Genomic DNA, 22,408 nt, shown 5'->3' on the forward strand with positions numbered 1-22,408 from the left:
TTTTTGGTAGGGTCTTTGCCTGGTTTGGGGATCAGGGTAATGCTGCTAAGCCTGGTTTTCTTAAATGTATTCTGCCTGGGTTTCTCTAAAAAGTGTTCAGTCATTAGTTCTTTACATAATTTTTAACTTCTTCCTTTTTCTGAGATTCTAAAAATCTATTTTAGAACTTCTGAAATTATCTCATGGGCCACAAACAGTCCATTAACTATTTCCAAACATTTTTCTCTTTCAGATAGGATTTCATTGTTTGTTTATTTTTTAAGATTTTATTTATTTATTAGAGAGAGAAAGAGAGTGGGGGAGGAGCAGAGGGAGAAGGACAAACAGACTCTGCACTGAGTGCAGAGCCTGACATGGAGCTTGATCTCAGGATCCTGACATCATGACCTGAGCCAAAGTCAAGAGTCAGATGGTTAGCCAACTGAGCCACCTAGGTGCCACAGATAAGATTTCTTTTGATCTATCTTTATGTTCACTGACTTTTTCTTCTTAATTCTTCTCCTGAGCATATCCACTGAACTTTTTGAAAATTTTAGATATATTTTTTAGATGCACAATTTTCAATTTTATTATTTTTGTATTTTCATCATCTTTTCCAATTATTATTTATTATATTAGTTTATTTTCCTTTATCTCATTGCACATATTTTTAATAGGTGGTTTAAAGTTCTTGTCTTATAATTTCATCTTATAACTCACCCTCCAACAATAGCCAAATTATGGAAGGCGCCCAAATGTCTATGTCTAGAAGCTGGTGAATGGATAAAGAAAATGTGTGTGTGTGTGTGTGTGTATGGTGGTGTGTGTGTGTGTACGTATATGTATATATATAATTGAATATCATTCAGTCATCAAAAAGAATGAAATCTTGACATTTGCAATGATGTGGATGGGGCTAGAGAGTATTATACTAAAGGAAATAAGTCATAGAAAGACAAATACCACATGATTTCACTCATATGTGGAATTTAAGAAATAAAACAAATGAACATAGGGAGGGGGAAAAAGAGGAAAACCAAGAAACAGACTCTTAACTCCAGAGAACAAACTGATGGTTACCAGAGGGGAGGTGGGTAGGGGGTGGGTGTGGGGATGGGTTAAATAGGTGATGGGGATTAAGGAGGGTACTTCTTGGGATGAGAACTGGGTGTTGTATGGAAGTTTGAATCACTAAGTTCTACACGTGAAACTAATATGGTATGCTAATTAACTGGAGTTTAAATAAAACTTGGAAGAAAAAAGCCATAATTCACCCTGAAGTTGGCATCTGTTGATTGCCTCTGCCTTGAAAATGGATTACATTTTCCCAACTCTTTGTATGTCAAGTGATTTTTAATTGTGCCTTAGATATTAGGAATGTCATGCAGCAGAGACCCTAGATTCTCCTACATTCTTTCACATCAGGTTGACCTTATTTCTTAAGAAGATGTTTAACTTCATTAAACTCGAACTGCAAATTTTGTCGCACCTCCTGTGGGTTGCAGCTCTGATCCCAGTTAAGACTGCTCTGAATCTGCCCCCACATCTATGGCAGAGACGGCAGCAAAGTTCCCATACAGAATTTGAGGTTTTCCTTTGTTTGTTGTCTCCTTCCAGTGTTCCTCTATACCATGACCCCGATTATCCCCAATTTCTTTGCCAGTTTTGTCCATTCAGAAAAATGGCAAATTTTTCCTTTGAGTTTTAACCAACTGGTATTATCATTGTGATAGCAGCTGCTCTTGAGGGAAAGAGCAAAAATGTTACAGTGACCCCATGCAGATCTGATTTCTTCTTACAGCTTTGAAATTCTGTGCGAAGTTTAATAACCTTGGATCAGAATCTCAGTTCTGTCTAGCAACTATGAGAGTCTACCAACTTTCATTGGTCTTTTTAAAAAATTTGTTATAGATTGATATATATATAGAGAGATATATATATAGATATATATAGATGTATAGATTGAATTATAGATTGATTTAAAAAAATTTTTTTGAAGTAAGCCTCACAACCAACGTGGGGTTTGAACTCACAACTCTGAGAGAAAGAGTCACATGCTCTATCCACAAAGCCAGCCAGGCACCCCTTAAAAATATTTCTGAGTGCACTAGTGTCTCACTCTGAAAGTTATGAGTCCTTTAAATGTGATATTTAAATGCTGCTCAATTTCTGTTATAAAACACTTTCTTATATTACTTAACTATACTTGATAGATGCAAATGTTTTGGCAAATGAGGTATTTATCTAGCACAACAGCCTTCTAATATTAGTTGATGTACAAGTAATTTTGTTAAAGACATTTTATAAATAGCTTTATGATGAGGAAAATAAATTAAAAATATGCTATTTCCTAATTTTTCCCAATAATTTCATATCGGCCTCTTCACTTATAGCTATATTTAGCAATATAAAAAAAAAATCAATAAAATTTCACTTATCCAGTAGGTAGACATTAAGGAATAGTAACCATTTAGAGTACAGTTAAAATCAGTGAAAACTTCTAGTCCTAAAGGAACTTTAAGAATTAAGAAAGAAATAGGTAACAATTAAGAAATTCTCTAGCTTTATCTCGTAGAGGAATCACTGTACTATTTCCTCTGCTTCACTCTGTTGATCATATCAAAGAAAAACAAGACATAAAAGTAAAAGAAACCTTAAAAAGAAAAGTAAAGGAAAATATAAATTATAAATCAGTAAGTAAAACTGATAAAGCATACCAGATGAATAGCCTGGAGGAAATCAACAACATAATAATATGCATTGATTCAAAAAGCACTTTAAAAATTCTATATTTAAAAAAATGTAGAGATTTAGCACTAAAAGAAAATATAAGTAACACCTAGATTGGAAGGCAAAAAAACCAACTACAACAAAAATATTGTTGTGATTTGCAGTTTATATGATTTTCCACAACAGATCTCCAAAAGGATAGATTTGAAATCCCCTACAGCTAAAAAGAGGGGACCAAAATAATGTGAACAACATACAGAAATCTATGTTCCTTTGCCCAGAAGTAACCAATTAAAGTATATAAATTTAAAATGCCCTCATTCATAATAGTATCAAAACTCTTAAATTACACAGAAAAATAATAATAAAACATACACAAAATGACCACATGTTTTTCATCAGCATGATGAAAGTAATAAAACATTTTAATATACAGAAATGTCCTGAATTATATGGAGAAACAAATAATCTTTATGATTTGGAAAGCCAGTACCAAGATGTCAGTTCTCTCCAAACTGATAGATACATTCAAGACTATCCCAGTGAAAATATCACCAAGAATTTTATGGAACATTACAAATTGGTTTAAAATACATGTAGAAGTGTAAAGAACAAAGAACTACCAGAGATAATTTTTTTTAAACTGTTTCATGTATATTCTTTTTTTAAAAAAATTTTATTTATTTTTTATTTTTTTATAAATATATAATGTATTTTTATCCCCAGGTGTACAGGTCTGTGAATCGCCAGGTTTACACACTTCACAGCACTCACCATAGCACATACCCTCCCCAATGTCCATAACCCCACTCCCCTCTCCCAACCCCCCTCCTCCCAGCAACCCTCAGTTTGTTTTGTGAGATTAAGAGTCACTTATGGTTTGTCTACCAGAGATAATTTTGAAAGTAAAATAATATCGACTTGCTCACTCATATCATCTGATTATTAAACTACAGTTAAAGATGTATCATATGGTTTCACTTATTTGTGGAACATAACAAATAACATGGAGGACATGGGGAGATGGAGGGGAGAGGGAGTTGAGGGAAATTGGAAGGGGAGATGAACCATGAGAGACCATGGACTCTGAAAAACAACCTGAGGGTTTTGAAGGGGAGGGGGGTGGGAGATTGGGGAACCAGGTGGTGGGTAGTAGGGAGGGCACCTATTTCATGGAGCACTGGGTGTGGTGCAAAAACAATGAATACTGTTATGCTGAAAAGAAATTTAAAAAAAAAAAAAAGATGTGGTCTTGGTAAAATAGAAATATATATCAACAGACAGGATTGGAGTGTCCTTAACCAATAAACACACCCATGTGGGAATTTGGTATGTAGCCAAAGTGTCAATGGAAATAGTGAACAAAAATAGGGATTGATACCACAATTTAGTTGTATAAGTTGGCTATTCAGAATCATCCAAATTGGATGCTTTTTTCCAACTATAAATCAAAAAAACACTTGAGACAAAAAATAAGGAACACACACACATACAATTATCTTTTGGGAGAAAACACAATGAAATAACTTTATCATCTCAGAGTAGAATGTGATTCCTTAAGTAGAACATTGAACATGAAGAGTATGAATTTTAAGGTTGAAGGTGAGTATGTTTGACTACATTAAAAACTATAAAAGGTTTCATCCTAAGTTTTTAATGATGAGAGGATAATGGATAAATTACTGAACATTAATTTGAATGGAGTACCATATATCAGTTAAAATGAATATACTTTTTATTTATTTTTTTAAAATGAATATACTTTTTTAAAGAAGGTTTATTTATTAGTGGAACACGAGTGGGGGAAGAAGGAGAGGGAGATATGCATTTTGATCCCAGCACCTGAGGATGATGATCTGAGCCAAAGGTAGATGCTTAACTGACTGAGCCATTCAGATATCCCTAAGAATGAATATACTTGATTTATACCTATACCATCAACAGATCTATGCAATGTAATATTGAATAAAAAATTTCAGAGTGATGGGAACATTTTGATGCTGTTTATGTTGTTTCTAAAATAAACCCTAGAGGTCCTCAGATGGCAAAGATTCACCTCCATTTTCAGACATGGTGGCCTCTGGGAATGGGAGGAGTCGGTTGAGGGTAGTAGGTGAAGAGTTGACAATGAATACCAATTATCTGAAATGTTTTATTTTTTAAAAAGACTAATATATAAATTGGAAAGAAAACTGACAACACCTTTACAAGTCTTCATGCACACAGATGCATGGGTATTTGTTAAATTAGTCTATGTATATTTTTTTTCATTCTTGGTATATTTAGTAATATGACATGAAAAAATTATCCTTGATATAGAGAAAGAAAGAAAGGAGTGTACCAAAATAATGATACTAAAATAATCCTGATACCAGACCTGGAAATAATATAAAAAGGAAACAGCACATGGGTATCAATGCAAAACATCTTCCAGTGTTAGCAAATAAAACCCAAAGTACAACACAAGACCATTACATCCCACTAAAGGGGACATTTTTTCCAGAAATACAAATTCACTTCAATATTAGGAAATTATAAATACGATATACCATGTTGAGGTTCTAAAGTGAGAAGGCAAAAACCTTCCTTATTTCAGAAGATGGTGAAAGAACAATTAGTTAATCATTCACCCACCTCCATTCCTGAATTAAAAAACAATAAGAATTAAATAAATCCTTGTTAAAATTGATGTGGTCTTATTAAAAATATTTTTCTCTTTTAAATATTTTTATAAAGAGGATTCATAAATATTTTTAAAATATTAATAATAAAATGAATGCTTCTATGTAAACTTTCTAATTTTTTTAAAAAGGTTTATTTGCATCTTAAGACAAAATGATTTATATAGCTCAAACTAAAAGTCAACACCATGCTTAATTATAAAAATAGGAGTATTTTTATAATATTCAAGAATTAGACAATATTGCTTTCAACAGTTTGATTTAAAATTGTCTAGTTAGTAGTAATGAAAGTAAGTATACCTATTAGAAAGTAAGTTATAGATATTAGACAAGAGGAAACAGGAGAAATTCTTTATTTGTAGATTGTGTGACTGTATTCTTAGCAACTCCCCAAAAGTGAAATGAAAGGCTATTTGAAGAAAATTCTATGAAGTTAATAATTTAAAAAATTAATATGTACAATTATTAGCTTTTATTTATCTGTTTGAAATATAGAATGGGAGAAATTATTGCATTTAAAATAGCAAACAAAAAATAAGCAGGAAATACATATAATAGCTACAAAAATAAAACTTTAACATGGTATAAAATGTTTTTAGTAATAGATAATATTGCTTTGAGAAAGGAAAAATCAGTATTTAAGATGCAATAATTTGCTTCTTCTACGTTGATGTAAGAGTGACTTTTTTCAAGCTCTTATAAGCACTAATAGCTGATAACCACAAATCATCTTATTTTATCCTCTGGACCACCTGTGGATTGGAAAAGAAAGTGAAGCTCAAGTTTTGAAATCATTTCCCCATGATTCCACTCTTGGCTCATATTGTAATTATCATGGGTTGTTTTCTTATTTGTCCTAATTCGCTTATTCCTTGGAGGTGGAGCCATGTCTTATTTGCATTTATGTCTCCCATGACCACTGTCACATAGATACTTGGATTCAAACCCAAGCTCTTGCTTGTCTTTCTGTAGGGAGGGTCACAAATCTGGAGGCAGACAGCAATTGGGCAGGTAACACATACCTGGTCTGATGTAGGCACTTCTAACCCATCATTTCTTTGTGACCATCCAGCCTCAAAATTGGAAAATTTTGAGATTTTTAAAGAGACTTTGGCCATCTGAAGTTTTCATCTGAACTGTTTGGATTTTTAAACATTAGCAGCCAATTTAAGAAGTGATCAGCAGTCTATAGTTCCAATAAGCCATACTGTTGGCAAAATTTTATCTGTGGCCTGACTCGGGGACCTTGGATTTTTCCATACTACTTTCCTAAATTCTGGTAAATCTCAGAGCAAAAAACCGAATACAGTTGATGGGGTAATGGGATTTGTAGGTATGCGGCTAAGATATTGTCTGTTTCAGAATGTGACTGGCTCATTCATTTCTAGATCTTCTCATTCTATGGCCGATTCTAAAACTGTTCATATTTGTGTGTGTGTGTGTGTGTGTGTGTGTGTGTGTGTGTGTGTGTGTGTGTGTGTAACTGTTCCTAAAAGCTACTGTAGAGAGAATGTCTTGGATTTAATTTCCTTAAGTCAATGTGAAGGATTTTAAGTTTATTCCCATATTGATTTTTCAACCAATGATTTTGTCTTGTATTCCAATCAGGTGTTTTTAGTCACTGTCTGGAATTTTGAACTGTACATGATCCCCCTGGCGTTGCTGCTACTGTTCATCTACAATTTCATCACGCCCACAAAAGGGAAGGTTGGCAGCATCCAGGACAGCCAGGTGAGTGAAGGTTCCAGTAACCATGACATTTGACCAGAGAAAAAAAGGTGTTAACAACAACCAACCACTGCCAAATCGTGACCCACTTGGTTTGAGACTTGAGGAGAGCAACATTGGACATACATTTATGTGGTAGTAGGGATCCTTTATTGAGTATAACCTGGAGTTGTCCTTCTATGTTAAGCTCCTGAGACTTGGCCTACATTCTTAGCATGAGGAGAGCCCTCTGGTGCTTGGTCATCTTTACCGAAGTGGCAGCACATGTCATTGTGTGTCCATTAGTTATCTGTGAGGCTCCTATGAATAGCATTCTTATCCACTGAAAAAAGCCTTTGGCATCTCACTGAACTCCTCCATGGCACAAAAGTCGGAAAGTGTCTGGAAGACTGCCTTACGCCTCTCCACCCAGACATCCTAGCCTGAAGCCTTCAGAATCTGGCCAACTCCTAGAGAAATCAGAGAGAGGGCAGACATGGGCAGCTCCATTTTTGGGTGCCCAGGTCCTGAAAATCTCAAGCTTCCCATGATCTTGAAGGAAGCAACAGCAAGACATCCCCTATCATCTACTTATCATACTTTCTGACTCAGCTTCCCCTACTTACTTATTCCAGCCCAGAGGATCTTTTCCTGGTTTGGGTGAATAAGAACTAGTATTTGTAAATTTGCTTTAGGGCATTATTTTGGAATTCCAGATTCAAGAAATGAATTTTTAAAACAAAAGTCTAGGATTTTGCGACTTGATAATCATGGTTTTCTCAAGACCCAAAAGCTGATGATCTTCACCCATTTTTCCTTACAATGCTATTATTTTTAAAAAATCTATGAAATAATGGATATTGAAGGGATATTCTGGTATCATTTGGGGGGTAGAAAGGAAGTAGAGAAAATGAGATTTTTTGGCAGGGAGGAAAAACCTCAGGCAAATTCAGAATTCTATTCTGCTTGATATTTGATTGTTTGATGAGGGAGACATGGACGTATTTCAATAATGAGGGACCTAATGATGCTGGAACCAACTAATAAATAAAGAGCTTTTAACGGATAGGATTGTTTAAGGAGTAAATTGCACACAGATATGGGAATGAGAATGGGGATGAGGGAAGTTTTCACAGAGAAACATCTTTAGTAAAAAATGCTATCAACTAACATTTTTACAATTTTCGATCAGATTTTAGTTTTCCAGCTATATACATGATGTGTATGCATGTGTAGGCAGGTAGGTAGGTATGGGTACGTAAGAATACTTATGTGCACATGATTATAAATGTGTGTGTGTAAAATCTTTTTAGTTTACAGAACACTTTCAAATGCATTACCTATTTTAATCTTGATAACACAACCATGAAGGAGGCAGGAATTACTGTTTCTATTTTATGCTTGAGGAACTTAAGGCCCAGAGGGACAAGGTGACTTGCCCAAGGTCACACAGCAGGAAGTCTTTGAACAGTGTCCCAAGCTGAAGACTTTGTCCCAACTTGGGCTTCTAACCCAGAATTACAGTGTTCTTCCTCCCATGGCGTGTTTTTTTTTTTTTTTTTTTTTTAAATATTTTATTTATTTCTTTGACAGAGAGAGAGAGATCATAAGTAGGCAGAGAGGCAGGCAGAGAGACAGGAGGAAGTAGGCTCCCTGCTGAGCAGAGACCCCCCATGCAGGGCTCGATCCCAGGACCCTCAGATCATGACCCGAGCTGAAAGCAGAGGCTTAACCCACTGAGCCACCCAGGCGCCCCAGGCGTGTTTTTATTATGTGTGTTTTTACCTATTTGCTTTCATGAAATGTGTGCTGCCCATCGTGACTAGGTGAGTTCTCCAGCATCCGTCGAGAGCCCCACATAGAGCTGGCTACAGCTCGTGGGAATTCTGGGAGGTAATGGAGCACTGGTCTTGGAGAAATTGCTGGCTAACTGCTCAGTGATTTTATGGAGTACGGTAGAGTACTCTCTGCATACTTCAGAGTTACTCTTTCTTTAAGAACATGGTATTGACAGTTCTGTTGACTACTGGAAAAATGACATCTAAACAGCATGCCTGACCTTTGCAACATGGTTGAGTAGAAAATAAGCATTCAGGCTGTAAACAGACTCTGGTTTTTGAATACCTAGTGTTCTGTCTGAGTTCCTGGCCCCCCTGGACTTTGTTGGCTTTTAAATATTACACTGATACAATTAATAGTGACCTGGTAGGGGCGCCTGGGTGGCTCAGTGGGCTGAAGCCTCTCCCTTCGGCTCAGGTCATGATCTCAGGGTCCTGGGATCGAGCCCCACATCAGGCTCTCTGCGCCGCGGGGAGCCTGCTTCCTCCTCTCTCTCTCTGCCTGCCTCTCTGCCTAGTTGTGATTTCTCTCTGTCAAATAAATAAAATATTTAAAAAAAAAAAAAGTGACCTGGTAAATAGTCAAGATTTCTATACCAATCTGAAACAAGTCTATTCACAGCACCTGGTGCTTTGGTCCCCAGACTAAAGCCAGGTGCCTGTTAGTGGCCATGAGAACCCAAGTTGGCTTCTCTCACCTGCCCCCACCTCCCCTCCCCGAGTCCCAAGGAAAACAGTAATAATGCACTGAAACCTGTAACTTATTCTTGAGATTGATTATATTCAGACTAATGCATTTCCTACTGTCTAATGTTTCAGTAATGGCCCCAAAGGAAAAGAGCAGTCATTATAACAATGAGCCCAGCACAAACCCAGTACGGTGTTCTCAGCCTTAACATAGCAGTTGGTTCATTTGTCAGAATAAGAACAAACTGTTTACTGAACGTACAGCCTGGCGATGCATTTTTAAAGCTGGGTGCCTTCAAAGGCCACTCGCCTAATCGCTTTATTTATAGTTAAGTTTTATGTAGATTATTCATAGTGTTTATAGTCTTGCCACAGTGTCCCTGAACTTTAAAAGCATTATTTTTTGAGAGGTTATATAATGTATTTAAAAACCACTAGTGCTTCAGTTATGTAGGAAAAAAATGTAAAAAGTGTATATGGGTTTAATTTGCATTTAGTAATTTCAAGGGATATTATATGAACAAACCGTGGTTTTTCCTTTCAGGAGAGCACAGACTTGGAGGAAGAGGAGGATGAAGATGACAAGGTGAGTCAGGGAAACTCGTGAAGGGGGAGTTAACGTGGTCAGCAGATAGCACGTTTCTGGTTGAATCAAACTGCTGTTTGTTTGTTTGTTTGTTTGTACTATGAACTTCCGGCATAGTAATATATTTGTAATTTATAAAGGATATCCCTTTATAGAGATCTTATAAAGTGAGGATAAAAGGGGGTAAAAATATAAGGAATTCCCGAAATATTATAAAAAAGCATACCTAGAGGAGGCCTGTCATTTGATTCGAGTGAAGATCCTAAGAGCCTGCCCCTCGGTGTATAAACGGTAGATAAAAGGTAGTCTCGGAAGTCACAAGTAAATCAAGTAAAATTGCTGTTCCTTTAGGTTTCCGTCTGCGCTCTGTGGGGTGGTCACCCACTTCAGAGCCTGTCAGTTTCCCAGCTGTTGCTGGCAATGTTTTCAGCTCTATGTCTGTGTACATCTGTCCTTTTTCTTCTCCTGGGAGAATCTCTCAAATCTGCTGCTTTTGTTGTCATTACGCTTTCAGACAAACCTTCTGGAATAAAATGGAAAAAGGGGAAATGCCAAATGAGATGCTACCAGCTTAATGGACTTCCAACCCCCTAGAACCTGTGGGTGGATGGCGTTTGTGATGGTTGTGTTGTAGGACGCTGGCAGGAGGGGAAAAGGTGAAGGGAGGGGGGGATCTTAAGAGTTAAGTATCCAATATAAAATGCCCAGAAAATGGCAATGAATTAAAAAACACTGGCTCCATGACACAAACAGCCCTAAAATTAATTGGGTGAGCCAGATGGTTTTGCCCATTTGAAGCAAATTGGGTAGGTGACAAAGGGAATCTTATTTGTTGTGCTAAAATGATCATTAATAGCAAAATAATAAAATAAAGCCTAATATTTTTTTAAAATGGAATTGACCCTTTTCAGAATAAGGTCACAAAGATGCAGCTTCTTGATGAATCGATGGGAGTTGCTTCTGAGTAATATAACTCCTTGAGCATGAAAAATTGTTACAGCCAAGCTAACCTGCATGGTGATAGGATGTTTTACCAAAAGAACCACACATATTAAAAGAAATTATTTTAAACCTTTACGAGACCACATGCTAAATTTTATTTACCAAGGCTAGGAAGTGAGGAAGATTTCCTTCTGTTTGGCTATGTCTGTTAAAATGAGCCCCCCATAGAAGAGGGCATCATCTGTCCTTTAGAGAGCACTGTGACCATGTGTCTTTGGCCCATCTGATAAAGCAGAGCTTCCAACAAGAAGGAAATGCGTGAAAAAGTGGTGTGAACTGGCAAGCAACAAATTCAGGCCATGGAGTCCAGACCAGTGGTTGTCATAATCCAACCTTCTACTGAGGTGCCTCAAGGACTGTCTGGGGCTCTGGGCATCTGGAAGGAGAGCCAAATGGGCTAAGCCTTCCAGGGTAAGAATGACTGGGTTGGAACCATAGCATCTACATGGAAGAGCCTTGGAGCTCTTGTGTTTATCCAAGCACTGCAGTCCCCACAGCAGGTGCGTCAACCCTGTTACAGGGCGTTAGGACGTTCCTCATTTCCCTCAGGGCAGTTCTGTTCGCGATATACTTCTAGTATAGTGTTCTCATAGGGCCGTTAGTGGCCACAGCATGGCCATGTTTGTTTGCTTCCTCAGTTTTGTTGGTCTTTGAGATTATCCAGAGGAATAAATCTAAAATGAAATTTGGACTTCTCCGTATACTTCTTTGTGTTTACCACAACCCTTCTACTGTTAGGGAGACTGGTAAACTTCACAGTCCTTATCCATATCTTTTCAATCTCCCATCTCTGAGAGCTTTGTAAAGTAAAGAGGCATTTTCAACTTGAAGACTTCTGGAGCCCACTACATCCCAATACATATTACAGTTTGTCTGTCCTTCTCCACATAGACCAGACTCCACAGCTGAGACGTGCTCGCCATAGACCCGTGCACACAGCCACGGGGCCACTGCCCTCCATCTTGTGCTGTACCAAAGGGCTTACCCACAGAACCCCCCTGGCTTCTGTTGCTTGTTAGACATGACAGGCCGTGCCTCTGGGAACTGTAACACACCCAGTGAGTGATGGGCTGTTTACAAATTATAAGCACACAGCCGTATCCTTCCAAACCAGAAGAAGAGAGGAAACTCCTTTCCATCTAGACTATCCATCTTGAAAGTAACAGTCTGTAATTGCCAGCACCCCTTCCCACCAAATACCATCACGGGGGACTGTGGAAGATAAAAGCACGTCGGGGCCCCCCGGCACAGCTTCCTCGGGAGATGGATGCATTCCGTATATTCCGCAAGTCTCTGATGCACAGACCAGGACGCGGTTTGGGGTCTGTCATACTTTTATTGTCTGGAAGAGGGATTGTTGTAAAATGACATCACTGTAACCTCTTGCTCCTTTTCACTGTCAGAAGTCCATGGGGGTGACCTGTATGAGAAGCCAAATTAGATTGCACAATTGTGCACATGTGTGTGTGTGTGTGTTTCTGGACTTTCAGATGTACCATAGAACCTTCAGATAACTACTTTTTGGGCTTTTTAGGAAACTAACTGTACAAACTAAACTTTGAAGAGAGGAAATATTTCTTTCTTATTCCTGATGGCCCATGCAAGAAATTGCTTGTTACAAGTGTAGTTTGCTGGGGACCCCTGAACAAACAGATAATGGCTAAGTTCAGCCAACAGCAATCAGCTGACATTTCCTATTTGTATTAGATTCCAAATGTGGAATTCTTCTATGTGGACCTTATTTGTACGGATGGATTACAATGAAAATTGCATTAATTTTCTGCACAGTAAAGGTCAGTAATTGAAGCATGAACCAAGAAACTATTGTGTAAAATGCTATACCCCATACTTAGGAAAGGTCACGCAAAGCAATAATATCTTGTTTTCATTGTGGAAGGTATAAATACTTGCATTAGAGTTTCTTTCTTTTTCCAGCCTAACAAATGCTTGCACAGAATATTTTAGCATTTACTATTAACATCAGCAAGAAGAAATCATAAGGGCATGTCATGAAAAAAATCCTGTCTATTGCTATATCATAAGGAAACTGTGCTGTGATGCCTGCATTGTGAGTTGGTGTGTCTTTAACTCATCTGTCAGAAACAGGACTTGAATGATCTGTCCTAGGATGATCAATGAGTGCACAATTGTCTTACAGTGTTGAGGGAGGAGAAATTGCCCTTCTGTGTCAATTGTTGGCAAAAACCAGTTATGGTTGTTTTTCTTAAGAAAATAAACATCTAATTCATTTTTGTGGATCAGTCGTGGAACAATTTTGTAACGAAAGGATACAGATGAATATTATATCTCTGTGCTCTTTTCACAAATTTGGATGTCATCATTAAAATTTAAGTACATTTCAAACCATCATTTTCAGTGTTTAACATGGTTTCCACTCTCCAGACTGGCTATTCCTCTTGTTCCAAGCAGAAGCTTCTTAGGGAAAGAACCACATGGTGTATGTATTTAAAAGGTGTTCTTGCTGTAATATAACCTGCATTGTCCTTTGGATGAGTGGGCTCGGCCCAGGATGCCTCATTCCCTGTGCTTTCTTACTCCAGAGAGAGAAGATGATCTATAGTGTCCCAGCTAGGGGAGATGATCATGCTTGGAGGAAGTTTTATCTTACAATCTCATCGTGAGAGTCATTTTGCCTATGATTCCTTTGTGCCTTCTTAAGAATGTCCCAAACACACAGCAAATTAATTTGATTAGTGATTTTTTTAACCTATTGATAGAGGAGTGGTACTTTTAAAATGATAAAGTATGGTATTTTTAAGAAAATATAAAGTCAGACAATATCTTTGGAAGGTTAGTAGTAGTTGAATAGACACACACACACACATACACTTTCAGGGGACATGCAATCTGTATACAGGGTATATTGTAGAAGACGTGTTTAAGGATAACTCTCAGTGGGGTGCCTGGGTAGCTCAGTCGTTTAAGCATATACCTTTGGTTCAGGTCCTTATCTCAGGGTCCTGGGATTGAGTCCCACGTTGGGCTCCCTTCTGGCAGGCAAACTGTTTCTCCCTCTTGTCCCTGCTCATGTTCCCTCTCTCTCTCTCTCAAATAAATACATAAAGTCTTAAAAAAATAAAAGGATAACTTTCAGGAAAAGAAATTAAATGGTTGCTCTGATTTAACTCCTTTTAATTTGATTTAATGTGATTTTTAGTGATGAAGTGATTTAATTACTACCATTTCTACCATACCATCTTACTTTCAAGACTTCAATATTAAAATGGATTTTAGCCAATTCTTAATTATCAGTTTATGTATGTTTTGAGTAAGAAGGGATTGGCTTCCCTATCTCCTGCAGTCTTCTCTGACACATGGACTTGCTCAAATTTTTCTTTTAAAACTCAAGCCCCCATTCTTAAAAAATGTGTTGGCTTCATTACATTTTGAAGCCAACCAGAAATGTTACTAATCTAACCTTTTGGACCATTATTTATCCTGCTCATATCAGGCTCACTAATATTCCTCGTACTTGGATATTTTCTTTGTGATTTCTATTGTAAGGGTTATGTTTGGTATGTAATTCCCAAATATTGTGAAATATGATACATCATCCTATAAATTAGATGGATTATCTATCCTTCTATTAGTTTGTTTGCACTAAGAGAATACAGTCAGCGGCTCTGGTTGTATAGGCTATACTGTGTCTAGATATTTAATATCTCATTGCCTAAAATGTTTATATCATACTAATGTAGAATACATTGGGTATTGAATCTCCATTATCCACAAGTCATTGTTTCTCTGAGGATGATAGCTGTTCCTTTTGTCTTTCTTAATGAAACCCCCTCTGTTCCCTCATGGTTTGCCCTAAATCCCAAATATCCAGTGGGTTTACAAGGTAATTGATAAGTGAAGACCCCTCTCTTTTCCTCAAGGGAAAAGTAATAACTGAAAGTAAGTAATAAAGGACAGAAAAGTAATAATATAAAATGAAATTATTTTGAATACTAGTTAAATAATTATATTTATAAAAATATTATTAGTAGAGAGTTTATAATTTGCTACTATTTTTATGTACATTAGCTCATCCAGGACTCAAAATAAACCATTGCATTTGATATTACTTTTCCCATCTACAAATTAAGAGAAATTCACTAGGTAGGATAATAGCAAAACTCAAATCCAGTTCTTCTGACCTAAATCAGATTTATTTTGGACCATGCCACCCTGTCATGAAGGAAACATGTCATTTATTTTTCGGTTCATTTCCTGCATTGTTACATATTTATGAAGTGTTTTCTCCCTCTCTCAGCCTCTTTAGGTGCAAAGATTAAAACTATAAACATGGTCCTCTGAGTAAATAATGGGAATATAGTGTGGTTGCTATTTTCATTAGTTTATACACTAGGTTGGGCGGGGAAGAGGAAGTGTGTGTGTGAATCAGGAGTGCTGAAGGAGTTGGAACTGAGTCTTAGGGTAATAAGAATTACGTGTTGCGCTGCTTGGATCACATGGATGTTCTATCTTCTGCTCTTCTTGCTCCCCTTCCTCGAAGAAAACTAAAGGACACACACACACACAGTAAAATCAGCAGCTCCTTGTGGGTCTACCTGCCCTAGTTACAGAGAACTGCCTTCAGTACTTACAGACCCTGATTGCTTGCGGGGGGGGGGGGGGGGGGGGGGGGGGGGGCGGGTGGTCAGGCACGTATCAGAAACCCATCTTCCTGAGGTCTAAATGCCAAAGAATTATTGTAGACTGTTCGCAGTTTTTCATTGGTGTTTTACCAACATCTTCTTAATGCTGTTCCTTCTTTTACTTTTTTTAGCCCTTCCCTGTAATACCAGATGAGATTCTTGTGGCAAGCCAAGAAAACTCGTTGGTAAATACCAGTCAGCGTGGAAACGCTTTCTGTAATGAACAGAGCAGGTTCAAAACCACATAGAAATGATTTGATTTAAAATCCAGATCTGTTCTATATTCATTTCCCTAAGCAAAAGAATACTTGAGAAGGAAACGCTCTCCTGAAAAACTACAGAATTTTACCCCCATGGAAAGAGCATACACTAAGGAGTTAAGGGTGTGTGTGTGTGCGCGCGCGCACGCGTTTTTGCGCATGCATGCATGCATGTCTGAACGTGCACGTGCACATCCCCTACATCTCATGGGAATAAGTCCTAAAGACCATTCCCAGTGCAGTAAGCCAGGCTTCCAAGGAGTAGTTTTTAATCTCATCTATCAGAAATACTGCTTCTTATTCTTTGTTATGACAGATCCTGAGGTTTGAATTTCTTTTTTTTTAGTTGTGTGTTTTCCATGTCTATTTCTGGCATTTGTAATTCTTCAAGTTTTCAAATTATAGGCTTTTAATATTCTGCAGGATAAAACAGACCAAACATAGTCCCATTGAAAATGCAAAGTTATATTTTTGTGTTTTTGCTCTAGAGGGCTGGAATTACTGGAGAGATCTTGAGGCAGAATTTTGCATTGATCCTTTTTGGGAATGCTTCCTATCCTCTGACAAATACAACTCAATTTTTAAACTTGTCTAAAAGGATTTTTTCTGACATGGTCCATTTTTGGGACTGTCTCCCCGGTTTTGGTTAGGTAATTAATTGAGAAATGAGGATTTTTTTCCCTAAATCGGAACATGTGGGAAAGATTTAAAGTAACATACTGATTATATAATTAATTCTGAGTTGTAAATTCATTTTGATGGTGTGAATTCTCTCCCAGAGGCTCCAAGCTGGTTTATTACACCTACAGTGCTATAGTCATTGGAGCCGTGGGGGTGGCAACCAGACCTGAAGAAGGACGCATTTGCTTCCTGATTGATTTTTGGTTTTACTTATTAAAAAAAGTACGTGATTTGTTCTTAATCTGACTGCTTTACAAACCTAGCCAAAAGACTCAGGTTTATTTTTCTCACGTTTTATAAACAAATGGACAATGAAGAAAATGGTGATCTTGCATCCGTCTCTATGTAATAATATATATTTTTAGGTTATAGAGATGGAGTTTGTCATCATTTTTCTTACAATGAGTGCCAGTCCTTCTTTATGGCATATCAGAAAACAAAGGAACCTTATGAAATTGGAATTCTGTATCTGAAAAGTTGCATGCTCTCATCTCTTCTATTATTTCGTGATGTAAGCTTTATCATGAAGTAGACCCAAATCATGTGAACGGTCGTATGCCTCACTGGTTTTTCAAGTTTGTAATAAGAAGTAAGATCCATTCTTTCTCAAATGTAGGGCTCTGGAGTGCAGTGCATGGCTGGTCATAATTTCTTTTGTGCATTGGTCTAATCACCCCAATGACCACCACTCTTCCAGTCTTTATTACACATTTCCATCTGTAAATCAGAAGCCTCCTATGTTAAGGAAACACACCAGCACACGTGATAACGGTTCTGTCTTCCTGAATGGATCTCTGTTGCTCTTCCCAGGCAATTTGGTAGCAGCAGCAGATGTAATGTTGTGTTTGCTAAACTGTTATCACCACATTCCGTGGTTCAATCTGAGACGTGTAAATAAAGCCAGCATGATGCAGATAAAACTGCCAGATGATCTTTCGTACGACGCAGGGCAACATGAGTAGACTTGTCTTGGAAGATCATTGCTTTCAAAACTTAAATTAACCCCGTATTATTTCAACTAGATCGAAGGTTATTCCTTCTTTTATCTCTTTGCATTCTCAAAAGGAAGGGGCTTATGTTTATGAAGTGTCTATAATGTACCAAATGCTTTACATATCTTATGATACTAATAATATTTAATTCTTCACTCATTTGTCAGGAAAAGATTAGACTCTCCCTTTTCCCAGATAGTTAAATTGGAATTCAGAATGGGTGAGGAATTTGCCATGATCACAAAATTGGTAGACGACCAGGCAGAACTCAGTTCTCTTTGACCCCTAGCCTGCTATTTACAAAATATGTGGGACTAGGTAGAGTTGAAGTCTCATGGTTGTTTGGTCTGTTTGTTTTTCTTATCAACTTTTCACCTGTTGGTACAAACAATCCCTGGTTACCCCAGCTCTTAAATATAAGAGTGGAAAGAAATGTTTTTGAAATAGTTTTAAAAGATACCATTTAACATACTCTCATGAGTTCTGGGCAAAATAATGCTGGAAAGAAAGAGTAGGGGGCAATATGTAAGTGAGTCAGGTATTTCAAAATTATATATCCAATGGTATAGAAAGAGACAGAACAAAAACCCATAGACATCAAAGAAGCAAATGCCAAAAAGAACAAGTGGGAGCTAAATGCCCACCTTGTGAAATGTCCACTAGAACTTAAGCTTTTATTTATTTTTTTCTTTTTAAGGAGCTTCTTTTTTTTTTTTTTAAGATTTTATTTTTTGGTTAAGAGAGAGCACAAAGAGAGGGAGCAGCAGAGGGAGAGGGAGAAGCAGGCTTCCCACCAAGCAGGGAGCCCGATGCGGGGCTCGATCCCAGGACCCTAAGATCATGACCTGAGCCAAAGGCAGTTGCCTAGCCAACTGAGCCACCCAGGCACTAAGGGACTTTTTATAATGAAGACACACTTGCTCTGGCGTTCTGGACTAGAATCCTATGTTACATGTACCTATTTGCCCAGAAATTTTCCATTTACTGCCCCCCCCCCATTTTGTTTAAATTCTAAGTATTGTAGTCAATACTTCCATTCAAATACACTGCGATAAATTGCTTAGGCTTGTTGTTTGTGCATTCTGCTTCTGCTATGGTTTTTCCTAGTAGCCCCGGTGTTGCATGAGCAGTGACCAGAGATCTTACTGATGCCAATTAAATCCAGCCAACAAGCGGGGATAACCCGTCTATTTTCCTGACCCCTTTTCACGGAGCTAAGCCACTAAAACCTAGCTTTCAGGGAGAACTTTTGGATGGTTCCTGACAAAACAAAGTGCTCTCAGAGGATTTCACCCCTTCTTGTCTCAAGTGATGGTAGAGAAGCCTCTGATGCTCTCCATTCCCCCCCAATCAATCATGTTGTATACAAGCCTATGGGCACGTGGCTATTGCCCAACCTGTATGATGTGTGCAGCCTCCAAAATGCCTGTTCCAGTAGGGTTAGTGGGAAAGACGAAAAATGATAGGGTGAGGGTACGTTAAATATAGGCAGAATTTAAAGTCCTATGGATAAGAGAATAAAAAGTAGTCTGAACACTTTTGCTACCATATTTTGTTTCACTCATTCCAAAGAGTAAATCTACATTTACCTTTTTTTTTTACTCTCTGATAAAGTTTTGCAATGAGTAAATAAAGTCGTGTTTAAGAGTTCGTGTTTAAGAAATAATCCAGTAATAATATTCTATTTATCAAGATAATTATCGATGTGCTGAGAGATGTGTGTTTACATTTCTTGTCTATCCCCTGGGGACATGGTCCTATCATCTGTGTATATAAACTTAAGTTACAAAACTGCCAGAGTCTTCAACAGCTAGTAGTTACTTCAGGAAGACCATTTCTGGAAACATGCTTTTATCTATGTAGCCAAAAAGTTGTGCTCACATATCTCTCTGTGGACTGTGACTTTTCTTTTAGATAAATGGCTGTTGTACATTTATCGGATTTTTCCATTCCAAGATTTCATTGTACGCGTATGAAAATGCAAGGTAGCTGTTGATATATTGACTCTAATAGAACCAATATCTGAAAAATCTTGGGCAGAGTCAAATGGTGTCAGTCGTACCTGGACGCCATCGAGTGATTGAAACAGAATGTCAAACAAGTTAATTCTAAAATGATTTTGATTTTTTTTCAACCAATAAATAGAACCAAAATAAAGTTTTTGCTAATTAGTTTTACAGATGATGAAATCTCTGACATCAGGAATGCTGACGTAAATTTAGTTGAAACAATTATATTTGGGGATTATTTGACTTATAGGATAGTATAAATGCAAACTTTGAGGGAGGATAGCATCATGGCTAATAAGATGTTTTTACAAAATGAAGGCATTTATGAGGCAGAACTGTACTTGGGATTGGCCACAGTGCCCTGATTATCCATGACTGTGTACAGAAGAATGATAATGCTCCATTGATTGAATTAGAAGCTGTCTTGTCCGCACTTATAAATATTTTGTATATACAGGGTTAGGTAGCAACAACAAAGTTGTTTGTGACAAAGATATTTCAAATATGAAAAATACACTTCAGTGTGTCAATGTGTACTCTGTTTTTTGCTGCCGGTCATCAATTTGATTTTAAGAATGTTTGAACCTTTGAGGAGCTCTTAGTCAACTTAAACATTTTCCAGAGCTATTGAACTCTTGTGAAAAAAGAAATCTCTACAGTTTTTGTTGCGTTTGGGTCATAAACAGTTGGAAATTTGTACCAAAATCTTTGATGACTGAAATGCTAAGTAATTTCATCTTTGAAAGCTTATAGTGAGTGGAGGTGAATTTTAAAAGAACTAGCAAAAAGACACTGCATTTTTTTTCACCACAAAAACCAGTAATATTTAGCACAAAGTAAACGACGAGGTCAATTGTTGTGCACATTTCAATATTTAATTATAAAGTCACCCTTTGGGATATCTCAATTTGTGGAAAACTTTTGATTTTTAATAGAATAAATATCTATTTGACCCAAGAATGGAAGGAAATTGAGAAGCCATTTACTTATCAGCATAAATTTTGTGAAGCAGTCAAAGGAATTATGGATACAACTTAGAGTTTTGTTCTAAAGATGTTTGACAGAGAAAATCCATATGAATGGATAAAAAAAGGCAGTGCCTTTGAAAATAATTAAGCTAAAATATGTAGGGATCTCAACATTTAAAAATTAAAATTGATAATGAGTCTCTCCATGTGACACATTTTTTTGGTGTGAGATTTCAGGGTATCTCAGCACCTGTAGAGAGAGTATTTTCATAATTAAAATTATGATCCACAGTAGAGTCAATTAAAGGTGTCAACTTAATGACTATTAAGTGCAACTCTGAAGATGATTAAGAACAATTTCCTGAAATATATAAAAAGAATGTATTAAGAAGTACATTCTTTTTTTAATACCTTCTTTTGAAAAGTGCCCTGACCTGGGATTATGCCCTGACCATATATAACTAGGAAACCAGTTAAATATGTGAATCTGTAGCACAAATATTCATTCTTTATGTATCATTTAGAAATGTCCAAATAACATAAATAAGTTTCATTTGAATAAAGTATGCTTTTAAAAAATTTGAAGTAATGTGTTTATAAAAATAAAATAATTATGTAGATTCACCAAATATAAAATCAAGTTGATAGTTGATAAGTATTTCAAAAATTATATAATTCTGATTACTTTTACTCTTGAAAGTGTAGAGATTTGGTTGATAAATTTTTATCCTGTTAGTCTAGATATGGTAAGACTCTTAGCCTTGTCTTTGAGTATTAAATATGCTAACTGAAACACCAAATTCATTAAAAAGGAAAAGGACATGGAGACAATCAATTATTATTTTATTATACTAACTTATACTTCCTTCACAACCAGAACCTTGGCATTTGGGTGTTTCTTTGGGGTAGGGGAGAAACACACACACACACACACATACACACACACACACACACACACACAGAGTCAATGGAACTAGGATGTTTTTATGAACTTGAGCCACATGGAAATTTGAGTCATTTTCCAAGAAATTGTTTTGACCTGAAGTCTATGCTACTGAAAAGAGGAAGCTACTTTTGCCCTTTGGGTCAAATTCCCTAGTGCTTTCAAATCCTCCTTTATAAACATGAATACTTATGTAGCAGACAGAGATGGGTTTTCACCATTGTGCCCATTAATAGATGTGGCTGAGCATGAATTGGGTTGCTTCGGTGGCATATCTAATTTTTAATGCAAGCTGCTTGAAGAATTCGAGAGTAAAGGAAATAAGAAATTTTAAATTGGGGTGAAAAACTACAAATGTCTTGCTCGTTTGATTTAACAAGAGGACACAATGAACCTGCTTTCTTCTATACAGACTGCTTGGATTAAGTAGTTCAGCCCAGATGGTAAGAGGTTCTTCAAATCATCCCAGCACCCTTTACTAAAGAGGGTCGGGCAGTAGTACATTGTAACCTCTGCCCTCCCTGTGGTCTGTTTCTGCCAAGTAGCTTCATAAACAAGGACAGGTGGGAGAAGGGAAGTTTGTGCTGTTGAGAAATTTCTGCCATATAGGTGCTTTTAGCCATAATCACTAACCGGGTGGTGGATTCTTCTTCCCACACAGCTTGTGTCCATTTTGATGGAACA

General features: G+C 37.1%; 1 protein-coding gene across 6 annotated transcripts in view; it reads left to right on the forward strand.

Moving 5' to 3' along the window:
- Positions 1–22,408, forward strand: part of MCTP2 (multiple C2 and transmembrane domain containing 2) — a 245,432-nt gene that overhangs the window by 199,461 nt on the left and 23,563 nt on the right. For all 6 annotated transcript variants that reach the window (XM_046009633.1, XM_046009634.1, XM_046009631.1 and 3 more), the window contains 2 exons: positions 6,999–7,121; positions 10,167–10,208. In XM_046009633.1, coding sequence (XP_045865589.1) covers positions 6,999–7,121; positions 10,167–10,208 — 165 coding nt within the window. The remainder of the gene's footprint in view (positions 1–6,998; positions 7,122–10,166; positions 10,209–22,408) is intronic.

This window comes from Meles meles, chromosome 6, assembly GCF_922984935.1.
Source record: "Meles meles chromosome 6, mMelMel3.1 paternal haplotype, whole genome shotgun sequence".
In the NCBI taxonomy this organism is placed as follows: Eukaryota; Metazoa; Chordata; class Mammalia; order Carnivora; family Mustelidae; genus Meles; species Meles meles.